Below are 20,135 nucleotides of genomic sequence, written 5' to 3'. Positions count from 1 at the left end.
TTTCTCCTAATTTATTTGTACCTAATTAATGATTATGCTAATTGTTCTTCCTTTCATATGGATACTAATCTATATTATGCCTGCTAGACAATCTGATGATTGGACAGTTTCATTGAAAAAGAAGGATAGATAAGAAATTAACATTTGCTGAGTCCTTATTATAAGGGACATATATATATAGTATGTTGTCTTTTAAAATAACTTGTTCTGTTTATTTCAGTTGGAGAAATGGCCTTTTTTCCTAATTTAGCTTCCAACTATCTCTCACCTGAATTACTGTGGTAGTTTTCCAAATGGTCTTTTTGTTAAGCTCTTTTCATATGTTGTTTAGTTTTATTCATACAGTAAACATTTGAAGTGGTTCAGAGAAATGAAGAAACTTGTTCATGGACATGTTGGATTCTGCATCTAGAATTTCAGTCATTTTCTTACACCTCTGGCTTTTACTTTCAGGAGTGTTCTCCTTACACTTAAGTGAGATGTAATTAAATCTACATCCAGTAACGGATTCTGATTGTGTTCATTTAGGAGAGAGAAATTTTCTTTTGAAAAACTGTTAATTTTTATCTTAAAGGTGGGTGGTGACAAAAGAAGAAATGCAAATGCCTACTTAATTTGATAGCTTTCTTTTGGTATCACCCTCCTTTTCAATATTTGTTACATGGTTTTCTGAATAAATGACTTCACTTCCCAATGAAAGCATGCGTATTTCTCTGTTGTACTTAGTTGATTTTTTTAGTTAATTTAATCGATGGCGCTATATGTGGTAGGCACTTTTGTGAACACTGGAGATGTGGCAGTGAATTAAGCAATAAACATTCCGGCCTCATGGACCTTAATGTTTGGTCTTCACCACTGTTATTTTGTTTATAGTGTATAGACTAGAATGACCATATATAGATTCATTTATTTCTCTTCTATTATACTATGATGTAGAATTTTAAAATGCAATTGAAGGAAGAAATACACATATACACACAACTATATCTGGCATTTATTTTCTTTTGGTTGTTTTTCTCACTAAGTTGAATCCCAGTGGGCATTAGGGCACATGGAGAAACCAGTGAATACCTGACATTCAGCTCAAAGTTTATCCTTAGAGATGCCAGTTGTGCATTTGCCCACTGTACTTCATTGCAAAGTGACTTGCTATAATGTGTACTTTTCATATCAAACTCCCTCTATCCAGGGGTAGCAAATTCAGTTCATTCAACTTCATTGTTATCACAAAGACATTTGCTAGGTTTTCCAAAGGTGGGCTATGGGAGGACACATAGTACAATCTAAATATAGATGGGGAGGTGAAGGGGATGAATATATCACGTACCATGTTGCTTTAAAGCAAGGAATAATAACTAAATCTATGTAGCTTTAGAGTATGTGTTTGGAGTAGGGAGGTGAAGGTTAGGGGTCCTAGATTAACCAGCATTATGTAAAAGAATATATAAACGTGTGTGCTGAAAGAGAATGCCATGGGCAGTATATTAGGGTTCTCTAGAGGGACAGAACTAATGGAATATATATACACACACATATATATACATATATATACACATATATACACATCATATATACACACACATATATACATATATATATGAGTTTATTAAGTATTAATTTGCATGATCACAAGGTCCCACAGTAGGCCATCTGCAGGCTGAGGAGCAAGGAGAGCCAGTCTGAGTTCCAAAACCGAAGAACTTGGAGTCTGATGTTTGAGGGCAGGAAGCATCCAGCATGGGAGAAAGGTGTAGGCTGGGAGGCTAGGCCAGTCTCTTTTTTCACATTTTCCTGCCTGTTTATATTCTAGTCGTGCTTGTAGCTGATTAGATGGTGCCCACTCAGATAAGAATGGGTCTGCGTTTCCTAGCCCACTGACTCAAATGTTAATCTCCTTTGGCAGTGCCCTCACAGACGCACCCAGGATCAGTAGTTTGTATCCTTTCCATCCAATCAAGTTGACAAACGGTATTAACCGTCACAGGCAGAGATGGAGACCATCAACAGTAACTTATCAGTTGAACTCTTACTATGTGTTAGGCCCTGTGTTAGGTACTGCAGTGGCATTGTTGCATCCAATTTACATTGAAACTGATAAGTATTTATAATTATCTTCATTTTGCTGATGAGGAAACAGATTCCAGAGGTGAAGTTATTTCTCCCAGATAGTTCAGTTAGAGAGAGTGAGGTTTGCACACAGTTCTGATTGATTCTGCAGCCTACACACTCATGTTTCTACTACACTGCCTTTACTAGTATCCAGATTCTTTCCATTTCTAGTTTATTTCTGAAATAGAATCTTTTCTCTGACTCTCTTTCACATTCCTTGATCAGTTGTTCCCTACCTGTAGTTGGGATTAAGAAATGGAAGCGGCATGGGCATTTTCTTGACCTTAGAAAGATTATTTCTTGAGTACTTTTAAAGTACTTGAACAGATCAAAGACAACACTATCTGGGTTGGAAAGAATGTTCATTAAAGAAATAAACTGCTCATACCTGTGCCCAGCTAGTGTGAAATGCTTGTTCTGTGTAAGTGCAATAAGAAAGGTGTTTGTGGGTTATCTAATTTTCCTTGGAAAGAGGCACATTTTGCCTAGTGAATTATGATTTATGTAAGTCCTAAAACATAAATCTAAGTGGTAAAGGGTTATACTATATATAATGACAACTTTGTTTCTAAAATAAGCTAAGTACATTTTGTCCCCTTTTCAAGCTTAGTTTTGTAAGACTTTTTTTTTTTTTTTTTTTTATAATAAAACCCTGCTGTTTATTAGACACAATGACTAATAATATAATTTCAGAAAGTGGTAAAACTACATGAAGGAAATAAATTAGGGTAGCAGAATTGGAAATTACTAGGAAGGGGGAGAATCTATGTGCTCAGTTAAAGCTTCAAGTAAGAAAAGTCATTGGACCAATTATAAAGGTATTTAAGAAGATAAAACAACAATGTGAAGATCTGGGAGAGAAGTGTCCCTGATGCAGGAAATTGCAGGAGAAGAGAATGATTTTGTACCTATATCTAGCACTCAGAAAATTCAAACTGGAAACGTTTTACCTCTGCTGATCAAAGAACCTAATAAAGTTAGAAAGAAAGTCACTGTGGCTGAAGAAGAGTGAGCAAGAGGAAAACTGGTGATTGGCCAGGACAGCCTTGAAGTGACCAGAACATTTGGGGCCTCCCAATCCTTGGTAAGGATATTACATGTTATTTTAATTGCTAAGGGAATGTTTGGGTGATTTTCATCCTTGAATAATACGGTATTATTTAGATTTTGAGAAGAAATTAGACTAAGAAACTTAAGTTTCTGCCATATAAATATTTGTTAATATATAGCAATTTAAATTAATTTGGTCTTTACTTTGAAAAGAGAAGTCTTTTGACATCATGGTAGCTAATTATCAGTTTCTTTGATCAACTTGAATGAATTTTCAATTGTCTGAGAGCTAAGTATAGATATAAAGTCAATGATTTGACTTTGTTATTGTAACTTAGATTTTGTAAAATTGTATTTGTAGTTTTACCTAGCACAACAGGAGCCACTCATCATCGGAATCTTCAGACATTAGATATTATATTTTGAAGAGAATTATACCACTTTTTCATTTTCTAAATGACAGGATTAGGAGTTTTAGCTGAATATAAATGTTTTAAGGTTGATACCAAGGAGTAGTTGACCTTATTTAAAATACTGTTTTTAAGTCTTTTCAAACAGTAAGAATATTATAATGGCTCCTTGAGAAAGTGGCTTTGCAAAAAAACTTGTTGTTAAGAGGTGTTACAGAGTTCAAAGAAAACTGTTTCAGTTTTTTCTTCCTCCAATTATATGTATGCATATTTGTCCATTGTTCTAAGTAGCACATTTTCCCCACATTTGAACATCTTTGAAATAGGGATGCATCTTTCAGTTAATTGTATTATTTTGTTTAAGTGGAGATGTTTTTTCTTTACTCATAGTGCATAAAATAATGGTGTTTTTACATTCAAAGATGTCTTTAAAGAAATTTGGTGTCTTTTTTCTTTTTTTTTTTTTTAATTTATTTATTATTATTATATTTTAAGTTGTAGGGTACATGTGCATAATGTGCAGGTTTGTTACATATGTATACTTGTGCCATGTTGGTCTGCTGCACCCATCAACTCGTCATTTACATCAGGTATAACTCCCAATGCAATCCCTCCCTCCTCCCCCCTCCCCATGATAGGCCCCGGTGTGTGATGTTCCCCTTCCCGAGTCCAAGTGATCTCATTGTTCAGTTCCCACCTATGAGTGAGAACATGCGGTGTTTGGTTTTCTGTTCTTGTGATAGTTTGCTAAGAATGATGGTTTCCAGCTGCATCCATGTCCCTACAAAGGACGCAAACTCATCCTTTTTTATGGCTGCATAGTATTCCATGGTGTATATGTGCCACATTTTCTTAATCCAATCTGTCACTGATGGACATTTGGGTTGATTCCAAGTCTTTGCTATTGTGAATAGTGCTGCAATAAACATACGTGTGCATGTGTCTTTATAGCAGCATAATTTATAATCCTTTGGGTATATACCCAGTAATGGGATGGCTGGGTCATATGGTACATCTAGTTCTAGATCCTTGAGGAATCGCCATACTGTTTTCCATAATGGTTGAACTAGTTTACAATCCCACCAACAGTGTAAAAGTGTTCCTATTTCTCCACATCCTCTCCAGCACCTGTTGTTTCCTGACTTTTGAATGATCGCCATTCTAACTGGTGTGAGATGGTATCTCATTGTGGTTTTGATTTGCATTTCTCTGATGGCCAGTGATGATGAGCATTTTTTCATATGTCTGTTGGCTGTATGAATGTCTTCTTTTGAGAAATGTCTGTTCATATCCTTTGCCCACTTTTTGATGGGGTTGTTTGTTTTTTTCTTGTAAATTTGTTGGAGTTCTTTGTAGGTTCTGGATATTAGCCCTTTGTCAGATGAGTAGATTGCAAAAATTTTCTCCCATTCTGTAGGTTGCCTGTTCACTCTGATGGTAGTTTCTTTTGCTGTGCAGAAGCTCTTTAGTTTAATTAGATCCCATTTGTCAATTTTAGCTTTTGCTGCCGTTGCTTTTGGTGTTTTAGACATGAAGTCTTTGCCCATGCCTATGTCCTGAATGGTACTACCTAGGTTTTCCTCTAGGATTTTTATGGTATTAGGTCTAACATTTAAGTCTCTAATCCATCTTGAATTAATTTTCGTATAAGGAGTAAGGAAAGGATCCAGTTTCAGCTTTCTACTTATGGCTAGCTAATTTTCCCAGCACCATTTATTAAATAGGGAATCCTTTCCCCATTTCTTGTTTTTCTCAGGTTTGTCAAAGATCAGATGGCTGTAGATGTGTGGTATTATTTCTGAGGACTCTGTTCTGTTCCATTGGTCTATATCTCTGTTTTGGTACCAGTACCATGCTGTTTTGGTTACTGTAGCCTTGTAGTATAGTTTGAAGTCAGGTAGCGTGATGCCTCCAGCTTTGTTCTTTTGACTTAGGATTGTCTTGGAGATGCGGGCTCTTTTTTGGTTCCATATGAACTTTAAAGCAGTTTTTTCCAATTCTGTGAAGAAACTTCATTGGTAGCTTGATGGGGATGGCATTGAATCTATAAATTACCTTGGGCAGTATGGCCATTTTCACGATATTGATTCTTCCTATCCATGAGCATGGTATGTTCTTCCATTTGTTTGTGTCCTCTTTTATTTCACTGAGCAGTGGTTTGTAGTTCTCCTTGAAGAGGTCCTTTACATCCCTTGTAAGTTGGATTCCTAGGTATTTTATTCTCTTTGAAGCAATTGTGAATGGAAGTTCATTCATGATTTGGCTCTGTGTTTGTCTGTTATTGGTGTATAAGAATGCTTGTGATTTTTGCACATTAATTTTGTATCCTGAGACTTTGCTGAAGTTGCTTATCAGCTTAAGGAGATTTTGGGCTGAGACAATGGGGTTTTCTAAATATACAATCATGTCATCTGCAAACAGGGACAATTTGACTTCTTCTTTTCCTAACTGAATACCCCTGATTTCTTTCTCTTGCCTAATTGCCCTAGCCAGAACTTCCAACACTATGTTGAATAGGAGTGGTGAGAGAGGGCATCCCTGTCTTGTGCCAGTTTTCAAAGGGAATTTTTCCAGTTTTTGCCCATTCAGTATGATATTGGCTGTGGGTTTGTCATAAATAGCTCTTATGATTTTGAGGTACGTTCCATCAATACCGAATTTATTGAGAGTTTTTAGCATGAAGGGCTGTTGAATTTTGTCAAAAGCCTTTTCTGCATCTATTGAGATAATCATGTGGTTCTTGTCTTTGGTTCTGTTTATATGCTGGATTATGTTTATTGATTTGCGAATGTTGAACCAGCCTTGCATCCCAGGGATGAAGCCCACTTGATCATGGTGGATAAGCTTTTTGATGTGTTGTTGAATCCGGTTTGCCAGTATTTTATTGAGGATTTTTGCATCGATGTTCATCAGGGATATTGGTCTAAAATTCTCTTTTTTTGTTGTGTCTCTGCCAGGCTTTGGTATCAGGATGATGTTGGCCTCATAAAATGAGTTAGGGAGGATTCCCTCTTTTTCTATTGATTGGAATAGTTTCAGAAGGAATGGTACCAACTCCTCCTTATACCTCTGGTAGAATTCAGCTGTGAATCCATCTGGTCCTGGACTTTTTTTGGTTGGTAGGCTATTAATTATTACCTCAATTTCAGAGCCTACTATTGGTCTATTCAGGGATTCAACTTCTTCCTGGTTTAGTCTTGGAAGAGTGTAAGTGTCCAGGAAATTATCCATTTCTTCTAGGTTTTCCAGTTTATTTGCGTAGAGGTGTTTATAGTATTCTCTGATGGTAGTTTGTATTTCTGTGGGGTTGGTGGTGATATCCCCTTTATCATTTTTAATTGCGTCGATTTGATTCTTCTCTCTTTTCTTCTCTATTAGTCTTGCTAGTGGTCTGTCAATTTTGTTGATCTTTTCAAAAAACCAACTCCTGGATTCATTGATTTTTTGGAGGGTTTTTTGTGTCTCTATCTCCTTCAGTTCTCCTCTGATCTTAGTTATTTCTTGCCTTCTGCTAGCTTTGGAATGTGTTTGCTCTTGCTTCTCTAGTTCTTTTAATTGCGATGTTAGAGTGTCAATTTTTGATCTTTCCTGCTTTCTCTTGTGGGCATTTAGTGCTATGAATTTCCCTCTACACACTGCTTTAAATGTGTCCCAGAGATTCTGGTATGTTGTATCTTTGTTCTCATTGGTTTCAAAGAACATCTTTATTTCTGCCTTCATTTCGTTATGTACCCAGTAGTCATTCAGGAGCAGGTTGTTCAGTTTCCATGTAGTTGAGCGGTTTTGATTGAGTTTCTTAGTCTTGAGTTCTAGTTTGATTGCACTGTGGTCTGAGAGACAGTTTGTTATAATTTCTGTTCTTGTACATTTGCTGAGGAGTGCTTTACTTCCAATTATATGGTCAATTTTGGAGTAAGTACGATGTGGTGCTGAGAAGAATGTATATTCAGTTGATTTGGGGTGGAGAGTTCTATAGATGTCTATTAGGTCTGCTTGCTGCAGAGATGAGTTCAATTCCTGGATATCCTTGTTAACTTTCTGTCTCGTTGATCTGTCTAATGTTGACAGTGGAGTGTTGAAGTCTCCCATTATTATTGTATGGGAGTCTAAGTCTCTTTGTAAGTCTCTAAGGACTTGCTTTATGAATCTGGGTGCTCCTGTATTGGGTGCATATATATTTAGGATAGTTAGCTCTTCCTGTTGAATTGATCCCTTTACCATTATGTAATGGCCTTCTTTGTCTCTTTTGATCTTTGATGGTTTAAAGTCTGTTTTATCAGAGACTAGGATTGCAACCCCCGCTTTTTTTTGTTCTCCATTTGCTTGGTAAATCTTCCTCCATCCCTTTATTTTGAGCCTATGTATGTCTCTGCGTGTGAGATGGGTCTCCTGAATACAGCAGACTGATGGGTCTTGACTCTTTATCCAGTTTGCCAGTCTGTGTCTCTTAATTGGAGCATTTAGTCCATTTACATTTAAGGTTAAGATTGTTATGTGTGAACTTGATCCTGCCATTATGATATTAACTGGTTATTTTGCTCGTTAGTTGATGCAGTTTCTTCCTAGCCTCGATGGTCTTTACATTTTGGCATGTTTTTGCAATGGCTGGTACCGGTTGTTCCTTTCCATGTTGAGTGCTTCCTTCAGGGTCTCTTGTAAGGCAGGCCTAGTGGTGACAAAATCTCTAAGCATTTGCTTATCTGTAAAGGATTTTATTTCTCCTTCACTTATGAAACTTAGTTTGGCTGGATATGAAATTCTGGGTTTAAAATTCTTTTCTTTAAGAATGTTGAATATTGGCCCCCACTCTCTTCTGGCTTGTAGAGTTTCTGCCGAGAGATCTGCTGTGAGTCTGATGGGCTTCCCTTTGTGGGTAACCCGACCTTTCTCTCTGGCTGCCCTTAAGATTTTTTCCTTCATTTCAACTTTGGTGAATCTGGCAATTATGTGTCTTGGAGTTGCTCTTCTCGAGGAGTATCTTTGTGGCGTTCTCTGTATTTCCTGGATTTGAATGTTGGCCTGCCCTACTAGGTTGGGGAAGTTCTCCTGGATGATATCCTGAAGAGTGTTTTCCAACTTGGTTCCATTTTCCCCCTCACTTTCAGGCACCCCAATCAGACGTAGATTTGGTCTTTTTACATAATCCCATACTTCTTGCAGGCTTTGTTCATTTCTTTTTCTTCTTTTTTCTTTTGGTTTCTCTTCTCGCTTCATTTCATTCATTTGATCCTCCATCGCTGATACTCTTTCTTCCAGTTGATCGAGTCGGTTACTGAAGCTTGTGCATTTGTCACGTATTTCTCGTGTCATGGTTTTCATCTCTTTCATTTCGTTTATGACCTTCTCTGCATTAATTACTCTAGCCGTCAATTCTTCCACTTTTTTTTCAAGATTTTTAGTTTCTTTGCGCTGGGTACGTAATTCCTCCTTTAGCTCTGAGAGATTTGATGGACTGAAGCCTTCTTCTCTCATCTCGTCAAAGTCATTCTCCGTCCAGCTTTGATCCGTTGCTGGCGATGAGCTGCGCTCCTTTGCCGGGGGAGATGTGCTCTTATTTTTTGAATTTCCAGCTTTTCTGCCCTGCTTTTTCCCCATCTTTGTGGTTTTATCTGCCTCTGGTCTTTGATGATGGTGATGTACTGATGGGGTTTTGGTGTAGGTGTCCTTCCTGTTTGATAGTTTTCCTTCTAACAGTCAGGACCCTCAGCTGTAGGTCTGTTGGAGATTGCTTGAGGTCCACTCCAGACCCTGTTTGCCTGGGTATCAGCAGCAGAGGCTGCAGAAGATAGAATATTTCTGAACAGCGAGTGTACCTGTCTGATTCTTGCTTTGGAAACTTCCTCTCAGGGGTGTACTCCACCCTGTGAGGTGTGGGGTGTCAGACTGCCCCTAGTGGGGGATGTCTCCCAGTTAGGCTACTCAGGGGTCAGGGACCCACTTGAGCAGGCAGTCTGTCCCTTCTCAGATCTCAACCTCCGTGTTGGGAGATCCACTGCTGTCTTCAAAGCTGTTAGACAGAGTCGTTTGCGTCTGCAGAGGTTTCTGCTGCTTTTTTGTTGTTGTTGTTGTTGTTGTGTAGCTGTGCCCTGTCCCCAGAGGTGGAGTCTACAGAGACAGGCAGGTTTCCTTGAGCTGCTGTGAGCTCCACCCAGTTGGAGCTTCCCAGCAGCTTTGTTTACCTACTTAAGCCTCAGCAATGGCGGCTGCCCCTCCCCCAGCCTTGCTGCTGCCTTGCTGGTAGATCACAGACTGCTGTGCTAGCAATGAGGGAGGCTCCGTGGGCGTGGGACCCTCCCGGCCAGGTGTGGGATATGATCTCCTGGTGTGCCTGGTTGCTTAAAGCGCAATATTGGGGTGGGAGTTACCCGATTTTCCAGGTGTTGTGTGTCTCAGTTCCCCTGGCTAGGAAAAGGGATTCCCTTCCCCCTTGCGCTTCCCAGGTGAGGCAATGCCTCGCCCTGCTTCAGCTCTCGCTGGTCGGGCTGCAGCAGCTGACCAGCACCGATCGTCCGGCACTCCCCAGTGAGATGAACCCAGTACCTCAGTTGAAAATGCAGAAATCACCGGTCTTCTGTGTCGCTCGCGCTGGGAGTTGGAGACTGGAGCTGTTCCTATTCGGCCATCTTGCTCCGCGCCCCCCCTGTAAGACTTTTGAAGACTTTTTTCCTCACAATAACCAATTTGTTTAATCTCTGATATCATCTGGTATCCAGTGATTCAATTTAGTTTTGACCCTAGCTATCTGGAGTTAGCTCAGCCCTCACAGGTTAAGGGCTCACTCCTATACACTGCCCTATTTTAGATCCCAGCCCAAATGGGTGCCCAGGCTACCCACTTTCTTGCCTGGCTGATTATGAATCCAAGGTTTCCTACCTCCCTACCTTGTCCCCACACCAGGTTTGATCATTGGCTAGGACAACTCACAGAACTCAGTAAAATGCTTTGTTTGCTACTCCCAGTTTCTTATAGACTCAGTAACAGCCAGATGGAAGAGATGTGCAGGGAAGGGGTGGCAGAGCTTCCATGCTTTCTCCATGATCTTCAACCCCACCCCCCACCCAGTACCTTCGTGTGCTTACCAACCGGGAAGCTCTCTGAACCCCATCATTTAGAGGTTTTTATGTAGGCTTTAAGTTGCATGTTTGATTAAATCATAGGCCATTGGTGATTGAACTCAATCTCTCTAATGCCTTTCTGCTCCCCAGAGGTCAGGGGAGAAGAGTGAGGCTGAAAGTTTCAACCCTGTGATGGTGACTTGGACTTTCTGGTCCCAGCCGCCATCATGAAGCTGTCTTCAGCCAAGAGTCCTCTCCTCAGCACTCCAGAGACACATTGATCACTTAGGGGATTTCAAGGGTTTTAGGAGCTCTGTGCCAAGAACTGAGGACAAAGACCAAACACTATATATTTCCCATTGTATACCACTTTTTATTAGAGAGAAGAAAGTACTATAGTCTGGGACTTCCCAGAGAATGAAGGTGTTTGAAAAGCACTGTCTTCATGGAAATAATAGTGGTAGGTAGAGTTTGCTTTTATCTGTTGCTCTGTATTCCTTTGGAGAAACTCTTCGGAAGTGAATTGTAACTGGAAGAGTTTAATGGTCTTCAGTAAGATACAGTATTTCATTGTCCAAGAAAAATGTTTTTAGTATGCTGTACAATGGATAATATGGGATGATGGGTCCTTTGGTTACCATGGGTACTTTACATAAAGTTAAGAATTCTCTGTCATTTTCTGGGTTGCCTTCTCTTTCACTGTGACTATGTAATATAATCGGGATAGATAAAGTGTCATTCATATAAAGACTGCATTTCTCAGCGTTTTCTCACAGCATCTTCATTTTCTTTGTTTGGTATGTATTTGTTTAAGAAAATAGAAGACACTAACAAATCAGGATTTTTTATTTTCCTAGACCCTAAATTGGTCACTAGATGGCCTGCTAGTATTGCATTTTAACTTGGCTTGTTATGACATAAGGAAGTAGACTTCTTGCTGCTGGTTTTAATCTAAAGTGATATTTTAAATACTGTTTTAAAATCTACCAGGAACTCTAGATTTACTAGTGCTATAAATTATTTAAAGGTTTGTCTTTTTAAGAAATGGTGGTTTAGTGCGCTAAGTGGGTTTTATGCTGCACATAAAAGCCAGACTTTGCAGCTTAGTTTTAAAGTGTTGCCAGAATGTCGTTTGGTGTTCATGCTTTGGATGCATGTAGTTTAGATAATACAAATTTAATAGTTACATAAAAATATGAATGTGCCCTTGTGTTCAAATCTGTTGGGCAGATTTGGCTCAAGAAAAAAGTACAGAAAGTATTTAAAGGAAAACTTAAAATGTGGAATCATTGTATTAACACGTTCAGAGTTCTTTAGGAAGATTAAAATGAGAGGCGAGAGCTACCACTTTCATGTAGTGCGTGTTGTTTGCCCTGCCTGCCAGTTTCCAGGTGAAAACAAAAACAGTTGTCTGTTTCTAGATACAACATATGTTAGATCTTAGGCTGTCAAAGTCAAACAAAAAACGTTCTGGGTACCCTGTGTTACATTTTAAAATTAAAATAATACTTATAAATTTATAATATCTCTAGACTTACAGGTTACAGAATTCACCTCTCATTAATAGTAGAGTGTAGGTCGTTTACTGATCCCCTGCTCAGGAGGACTCCTAGGACCTCCCTGAGCCCCCTTCAGTGCTGGGTGACTGGAGCTTTCAGATTGGAGGTGAGGTGTCCAGGTATGTGCAGACTTTTTCCTGGCCTGGCTTGGGATCTATTTGTGTTTTAAAGGACATTTCATGAAACAAAGGGTTTTATATGTACAAATTGAAGAAGAGCACATTGTTTCTAATAGCTCTGTCTGTGGAAATCCTAATGAATCCCAAATAAAGTGGATAGCTCATGTGGCAGGGACTTCAACTTTCTGTTGTCCAGATATCTTGTCTCACTTTGAGGTGGTTTTGCTCCTTTCAGATGTTTAGTAGTGGTTTTGGAAACTGAGATTTGTCACTGGAATGTGCTAGAAGCTGGCAGCATCTGCATGTTTAAGATTCTTTTTATATTCCTGTTAGAGACTGAGTCCTTTTGTCTTTACACATAGAATCTGTATATAACACATTTCCACAGACTGAGCAGATGCTCCCAGTTCCTCTTGATTTATGCTATTTTTGCATTAATTCCCAAAACATTCACTCTATGTATCTTTTTTAGAAGAGAAAAACAGTAGCAACCTTTTGAATGTTTATTTTGGCATTGGTTAGGTATGAGAAGAATTTTGTATTGAAGTTGTGAGGCTAAAATCCATTTAAAAATATTGTTGGTGTGAATTTTGAAAAGGGAAGAGTTTCATGAAATGCTTCTAATGAAAACGTTATTTTGACTCAAAAACAAAATAATGAAAAAATTTCCTTTCTTGAAAAGAAAGTGGTTATAACCTTTGTTAATACATGTAAAGTAGCACATTAATAAAAAATTTATGCTCAATTATGAATAACTTTATTAGTGCACAAAACATTTCAGTAATTTGATGGGGCTTACAGTATAGATATTGTCGTTTTCGTGTTCAAAATAGTTACCTTGGAGACAGATTTGATCGCAAATTATTTGTACATTTTTTTTTTTTAACTTGGGGATGTAGTTGGAAGGTGATGGTAGACATCTAGACATCATCTATGGAAATATTCGTTAGTGCAGAGTTCCTATTTGGGACATCTCTTCAGAGGAAGCAGAGACGCACCTGAGTGTGCTCTAGGCATTGTGGGGGCTTCGGGGTGGAGGGAAGAGAATAGCCCCAGCCCTGTGCCTGGAGCATTGCGTTGGGCCATGCACACTGCTGCTGGTCTTCAGTCTTTGTGAGCTGAACTAGGGATGCTGGTTTAGGAAACCAGCTAAACATGCCTTGTTGTAGCCAGTAAAAATCAGAAGATGTGTCTGCTGCATGCTTTCCTCTGCTTCTCTAGGATTGTGACAATTTTCAGCAGTAAACCTAGGGGAGACTAGTCAAGCCCCATAGTCAGCGTACAAAAAGATATCGCATCCTTACAATAATATACATTTCAAAGATGGCAAAGAAAGTTTTATATAGAGTTTTTCTTATCATTGAAGTTGAGAATGAGATTCTTCTCTTCTCTGGAGTCCTTTGTCATTTGTTCCCAGGCTGCGTATCCTGCTAAGGGATACTCAGTAGTGGAAATGGAGGTTCTTGATTATTCACAGTGGCAGGGTTTGGAACAGTCGGTTGCAAATTACCTACTTGTCTTTAGTAGAACTGTTTAGGCCTAACTGGAATATTGAATATCTTTTATTTTTCTCTAGAACCTTGGCAACGCATTGAAAGATCACGTGCTGATTAAAAACTTGGGAATTATGTTTAATAAAATCATGAAAATAAGAAAAATTTGTGTGACAAAATACTTAATACCTTAGTTTTCAATATTTCTCAACTATATGACCTTGGAAGATATAGTCTAGTTTCTTGGGCTTCAATTCACTCGTCTGTGAAATGGGAAATAATTAAAGTGCCTGTCTCAGGATTGTGCAGAGGATTCTATGAGTAGATATATGCCGAGTGCTTAAACAGTTCCTGGCATGTAGCAAATGTAGTCTAATTATTGAGTATTCTTTTTGTGTTAAGTCCATTGAAAGACAGTATTGCAGGGATTTGGGTCAAGTCATTGACCTCTCTTGGGCCTCGATTTCCTCTGTAAAGAGGGGATAGCAGTAGTTTCTTCTGCCTTCGTAAGTAGGACTGTGTGAAGATTAATGGATTAAAATTCACCTGAAGCCCTTAGAACAATGTGTGGTGGTGTAGTCAGTTCTCACTAATGTTATCCTCCACTGTTCAGGTACTTTGAGTCACTAGATTGTCACAACAGCCCTGTAACATGTATGTGTGTATCTTTCTGTATTTTTTTTTTTAAACAACTGGGGAGATACGTTGTAAGATGCTTAAGATTGCACTCTTAGAATTGGAACTCAGATCTTAAATATAAACAGCCTCTGCCCTCTTTTTTTACTTCATATTCTTAGTGATAAGAATATTGGAAATAACTGACCTATAGACCCCTGTTGCTTTTTGTATCTTGTTGGTTTTGAAGATGTTATGCCCCTGAAGCTTTGTGATTATGTAAATATGTAAGTGTCAAGTGAAACCGTATCATACTCTTCCTCACAAAAGTCCTAATGAGTGCCTGACTTTTTGTGTAACTTGTTATGTTTAGTGTTTTCTCCCCCTAGTATAGAGGATTTCAATTCTTTACTTTGTAGCTGCAGAGAATCTGTATGCCTCAAGGCATCTGTGGAGGCTTTACATATCCAAGAAGCTAATTGAACATACGGAATGTATGTGTAGTTCACTTAATGCACATCATATTGTCATTCCAGGAAAAATTGACTCTAAATTATTATTTTCTACTTGAAATAATAGGCTTTGTACAGACTGCTAAACTACCATTTGTCCTGTGATGTGCCTATGGATGGAGACCAGATCAAAGGGAAGATAGAAAAATGGCAATGATAACCATATCTGGGATACAGGGTGATTTGTTTTTCTCATTCCCAAGTTCTCTTTGCTGCTATTTTATAATTTAAAATAAATGTATTAAAATAATTCTGGAGTTGGAAGATAAGCTGTATCTCATGCTGGATTTAAGGAAGAGTCCTTTTTTTCTTCTATATGTGATTTCTCCTCTTGGTATTATGTATAAACTATGTATATTTACTTGTCACTGCTTTGAACTCCTTGGCAAAATTTAAGACATGCCCTCTATAGTGTGGGTTCATTAGAAATAATCTGCCCTATTAGTACCTGGTTGTATCATTCATATTTGTATCTACAAAGAGCACACAGAAGCAGCTGGTGGAGCATTCTTCCTTCACCATTATTTTTTAATGCCCTCATGTGTTATTTACCCTCAGTAAACACAATAGTTAGCTTTCAGCTATGGATGCCTGCTGGAAGCTTAATTGCAGAAGATTTGGCAGGTATATGAAGTGTCTAATGCTGTGCTGGGTTTGTGCCTCACACACTTTTCTGCTTTCCTCCTGTGAACAGTGAGACCCTGGAGGGACAAGGGGCCTCCAGAAAATGCCGTTCATGTCTGCACCCGAGGAACAGCGCAGCTGGCTGAATTTGCTATTGTGTATAGCAGTGTTTATTTCTTATCTGTCTTTTGATTTTAACATTTCTTTTTCTTTTCCTTGATGTTTGTTCTTCTTTTACTTATTTATTTTTTAATTATTAGACAGGACAGAGACTTTGAATTTACCAGTAGGAGGAGCCTGATTTCGGCACATATTTAGCCATTGCTGAACTGTCTCTTGTTCTGTCTTTGAGGAAACAGGATGTGTGAGAAAGTAGGAGAAATGTAAGAGAATAGTTCTTTTTAGGTTTTCAGAACCCATAGTTGTTGATTGGTTGAGTGGTAGCACCTAGGTCTTTCATGAAGTCATGTGGCTTTGATCGACGTATCTGCCTTTTTTTTCCTACTGAACATATCATGTAAGACCAAATATAAATTGAAGTTTCTTTCTAAAGAACATCTATTCCTCAGGAAAAATAGTGGAGAGTGTCCTTAAAAATCCAGTTCTTTCATCTTGAATTAATTTTTTGTTGTTTGTTATTGTTTTTTAAAAAAGCAGACTTTTTTAAAGAGAAGTTTCAGGTTCACAGCAAAATTGATGTCATGTAGTTGGAATCATATAGTCTGTACCCTTTTCAGATTGGCTGCTTTCACTTAGCAGTTCTCACTTAAGGTTCTTCCATGTTTTCATGGAGCTCATTTCTTCTTAGTGTTGACTAATATTGCATTGTCTAGATGTTCTACAGTTTGTTTATTCACCTACTAAAGACACATTGTTGCTGTCAACTTTTGGCAATTCTGAACAGAGCTGCTTTAAACACCCTGTGCAGATTTTTGAGTGGAGGTACGATTTCATCTCATTTGGGTGAATATCAAGGAGTGAAATTGCTGGTAAGAGTATATTTAGTTTTGTAACAAACTGGCAAAATGTTTTCCAAAGTGGCTGTACCATTTTGCATCCCCACCAGCTATGAACGAGGGTGCCTATTGCTCCACATCCTTGGCAACATTAGATGTTGTCAGTGTTTTGGATTTTGGCTATTCTGATAGGTGTATTGTGCTGTCTTGTTTTGATTTGCAATTTCCTAATGATGTTGAACATCTTTTCATATGCTTATTTATAATCTGTATCTTCTTTGGTAAGATGTCTATTCAGGTCTTTTGCCCAGTTTTAAATTTTGGTTGTTCATTTTCTTATTGGTGAGTTTTAATTGTTTATTTTGTATATTTTTGGATAACAGTCCTTTATCTAAAGATATGCCTTTTGAGCATATTTTTCTCCCAGTCTTTGGCTTATCTTCTCATTCTTTTGAGAATTACTTTATTTCGAATAACAAAGTGTTGGACACATCTATGAAAAGCCCTCCATCAGTGCCAGTTTTTCATGGTTGTAGAGGTTACCTGACAGATGTGTTTAAAGTGATTAGACACATTTAGTAATTATGCTTAGGGATATGTCAAGTGTTGTGAACAAACCTTGTAAAGAGCTCCTAATGAGCAGTATGTAAATGGTTATGTTGTTTTCACAAATATGTACTTGTAGTATAAATGGGGAAAAACACCATCCCAGTGTTTTATAAATGAGTACATGGAACTTGGATAAAAATTCCAGGCTGCATTTCATGTGGGATCAAAAAGTTCTGATTTTCAAACCACAGTGGTGGAAGTAAAGCTGACATTCTAGAATACTGTGTTGTGTGGGTAAAAGGTGGCTTTCCTGACAGTGGTGATAAAGGTATATATAAAAGCTGGAATAAAATGGTTTCATGATATGGTAAAGATAATAAGTGTGATGGTTCAGGTGGTTTTTGTTTGCTTGTTTCCAAATTCTTTTTGTTGTTACCTCTTACTTGAGACCACCTCTCATTTGTAGTTGCCTGATTTTGACATATGTAGTATATTTTAGGAATTTATTATTTCCCAGTAGATAATGGGACATTGTGCTTAATTACTTCTTGTATGTGGGATACTATCTGCTTGAGAGTATTGATTGAGGGGAACATAGCACTCACAGCCTTCTTTTAATACTACTTTTTGGTTTCATTTTGAGAGATTTTCTTCATTAAGATACCTTTGGTGAACTCTTAATTCTTGAACCAAACATTTAAATTGTACTCCTGTTGTTATGTAGGATATTGTACCTGTGGATGCATCTTATGAAGTAAAAGAACTATATGTGCCAGAAAATAAACTTCATTTGGCAAAAACAGATGCGGAAACATTACCAGCACTGAAAATTAACAAAGTAAGTTCTTTGTTGCTTTTCACACCAAGTGATACAGCCTTATGTACAGTAGTTTGTTAAATTTGTGACTTACAGCAGTATTTGAGGCCTGGGGTGGTATTAGCTGGGGGGCAAAGATGTTGTAGTATATATCACAATTTCTAAGGATGGGGAATGTGTTTAATTTGTGCAACCACGTTCCCAAATTACCGTGATTTTGATTTGCTTTGAGTAATAATATTTATTTATTTTGAACTATCAAAGAACAAATATTATATGAGATCTTTAGGCATATCAGAAATAATGTGTCCTAAAAGGTCAAGAAATACTAATCCATACTTATTAAGTAAACATTCTCCCCTTCAGACATATTTTCTAATCCCTTGCCAAAACTTGACTCTCTCCATCTTATATTGTTAAGAATAATTTTATTGTGTATCTTAGCTCTGATGATATCATTAGCTGTCTTTCCCAAAACAACTGCTTAGTTAAGCATGATGAGAATGGAAACTATAATTTATCATTTTCAAATCTTAGAGAATTTTAAGTTTTATAATTTATGTATACTTTAAAAAAAGGGAGATTAAAAGTATTTGGACTGGAAGCTGGATTCCCCATCCTTTCTTTTAATATAGTAAAAACCCAAAATACCCAGGGAAGTGCCACATCTGAAAGTAAGGAGAAAGGAAAACAAAACAAAACTTCTAGGCTTGAAGAAAGACTCTTTAAGTCGTTACCGAAATCCCTGATGGGAGTAAATTATATTGGTGCACTTTGTGTGTGTGATTGGGTCTCTGACCAGAAACCAGGACATCCCAGGGAATGACAAGAAGGGAGAACACAGAGCAGAGCAGCTCAGGAAGTGAACTGTTACAAAAGAACAACAGAATTTGTTGTTTACAGACTGCATGGAGTGAATACACACAGACAAAGGCAGAGAGAAGGAGAATGAATGACTATAAATTTACATGTCAGATTCTAGAATCCAGAAAGACAGTAGATTTTTCTAAATGGAATGTTTTTTTCAATTCATTGGTTCTCAAATTTCTTCAGTTGGCAGAGCATCTGGAAGGCACACTGCCATTCTTTGTACCTCCTCACATGCCCTGTTTCTAAGTATGGTAGCATTGGAGTTAGGGCTTCAATATAGGAATTTTGAGAGGACACAGACGTTCAACCCCTAACAGATACCATCTAGAATTGAATTCCAGTAGAAACAAGTAGTAGCCACCATCAAAGGTTTTGGAAAAAAAAATTTCTCCATGAATACAATTTTTTTCCTGTGAATTGAAGCAGGAGAGTACTTTACCAGTATTTGATTTTGCAGTGGAACACATTGGCAAACATACTCCGGGAGTAAAGAGTAGGCTGCATTTTACTGCACACCACTCGGCCAGGTGCTTTATCTTTCTCAATGGAGAGCCACTGCTGTATGCCCAGTTAAAAAATGAGCATATCCAGCTTACGTTAACGATAAGTACATTGTTCATTGGTCCTTTAATTTTCTGATGGGATATGCTAAAAATCTCAAAGTTCAAGAAATAATAGTCTTGCAAAATGAAGAGTACTCTGTCATGGGTAAAAGAGACTTTTCTTGGAAAATATTTTATTTAAATTTTCTCCTTTTTTTTTTTTTTTGGAGACAGAGTCTCGCTGTGTTGCCCAGACTGGAGTACAGTGGCTTCCCTTTTTTTTTTTTTTTTTCTAACAAGACCACAGAACAGAAGGTACTTAATTCTATACACATTTTTTTAGAATACAGAGAATACAGTACTTTATGGTCACTTTTTTTGCAAGTCACTTGATGGACCAAGGCTCTTCTTATTGTATGTCAAGTGACCTCAGCCAATATTTCCGTTTTGAAGTTTAAATGGTCTTAGCTGGCCAGTGGGGTGATGCCTGTGTCTTTCCAACAAGATTTTGTTAATCTTGGAAAGATTCCTTGCTTCCTGGCTGAGCAAGATGTTCCAGGCTCACTTTGTACCCTCTAGTCCTATAATTGGACTCAGCCTTTTCTCCAACCAGCCCTAGTTCCTTTTGGAGATCATAAGCCGTGTGCTTAGGTGCACTGTAGAGGTACCAAACTGTCAAATAAAATGCAGCTTTATAGATAAAGTTGAAGTCTTCTCTGTGAAATGATTATGCCATCATTTTACATTTCCCTGATGATTTATGAGCACAACCATCTTTTGCATACATTTATTGGTCATTTGAGTTTCCTTGTCTCCTAAGGCCATATATTTTTTTTATTTTTTATTTTTTTTGAG

At 37.9% G+C, this 20,135-nt stretch overlaps 1 protein-coding gene across 2 annotated transcripts in view; it reads left to right on the top strand.

Annotated features, from left to right (window-relative positions):
* PAPSS1 (3'-phosphoadenosine 5'-phosphosulfate synthase 1) overlaps positions 1–20,135 on the top strand; it is a 110,215-nt gene that overhangs the window by 43,689 nt on the left and 46,391 nt on the right. For both annotated transcript variants that reach the window (XM_025385130.1, XM_025385131.1), the window contains one exon: positions 17,776–17,889. In XM_025385130.1, coding sequence (XP_025240915.1) covers positions 17,776–17,889 — 114 coding nt within the window. The remainder of the gene's footprint in view (positions 1–17,775; positions 17,890–20,135) is intronic.

The sequence above is a fragment of the Theropithecus gelada genome, chromosome 5 (assembly GCF_003255815.1).
Source record: "Theropithecus gelada isolate Dixy chromosome 5, Tgel_1.0, whole genome shotgun sequence".
Lineage (NCBI taxonomy): Eukaryota > Metazoa > Chordata > Mammalia > Primates > Cercopithecidae > Theropithecus > Theropithecus gelada.
This window is presented reverse-complemented; position numbering and strand designations above follow the sequence as displayed.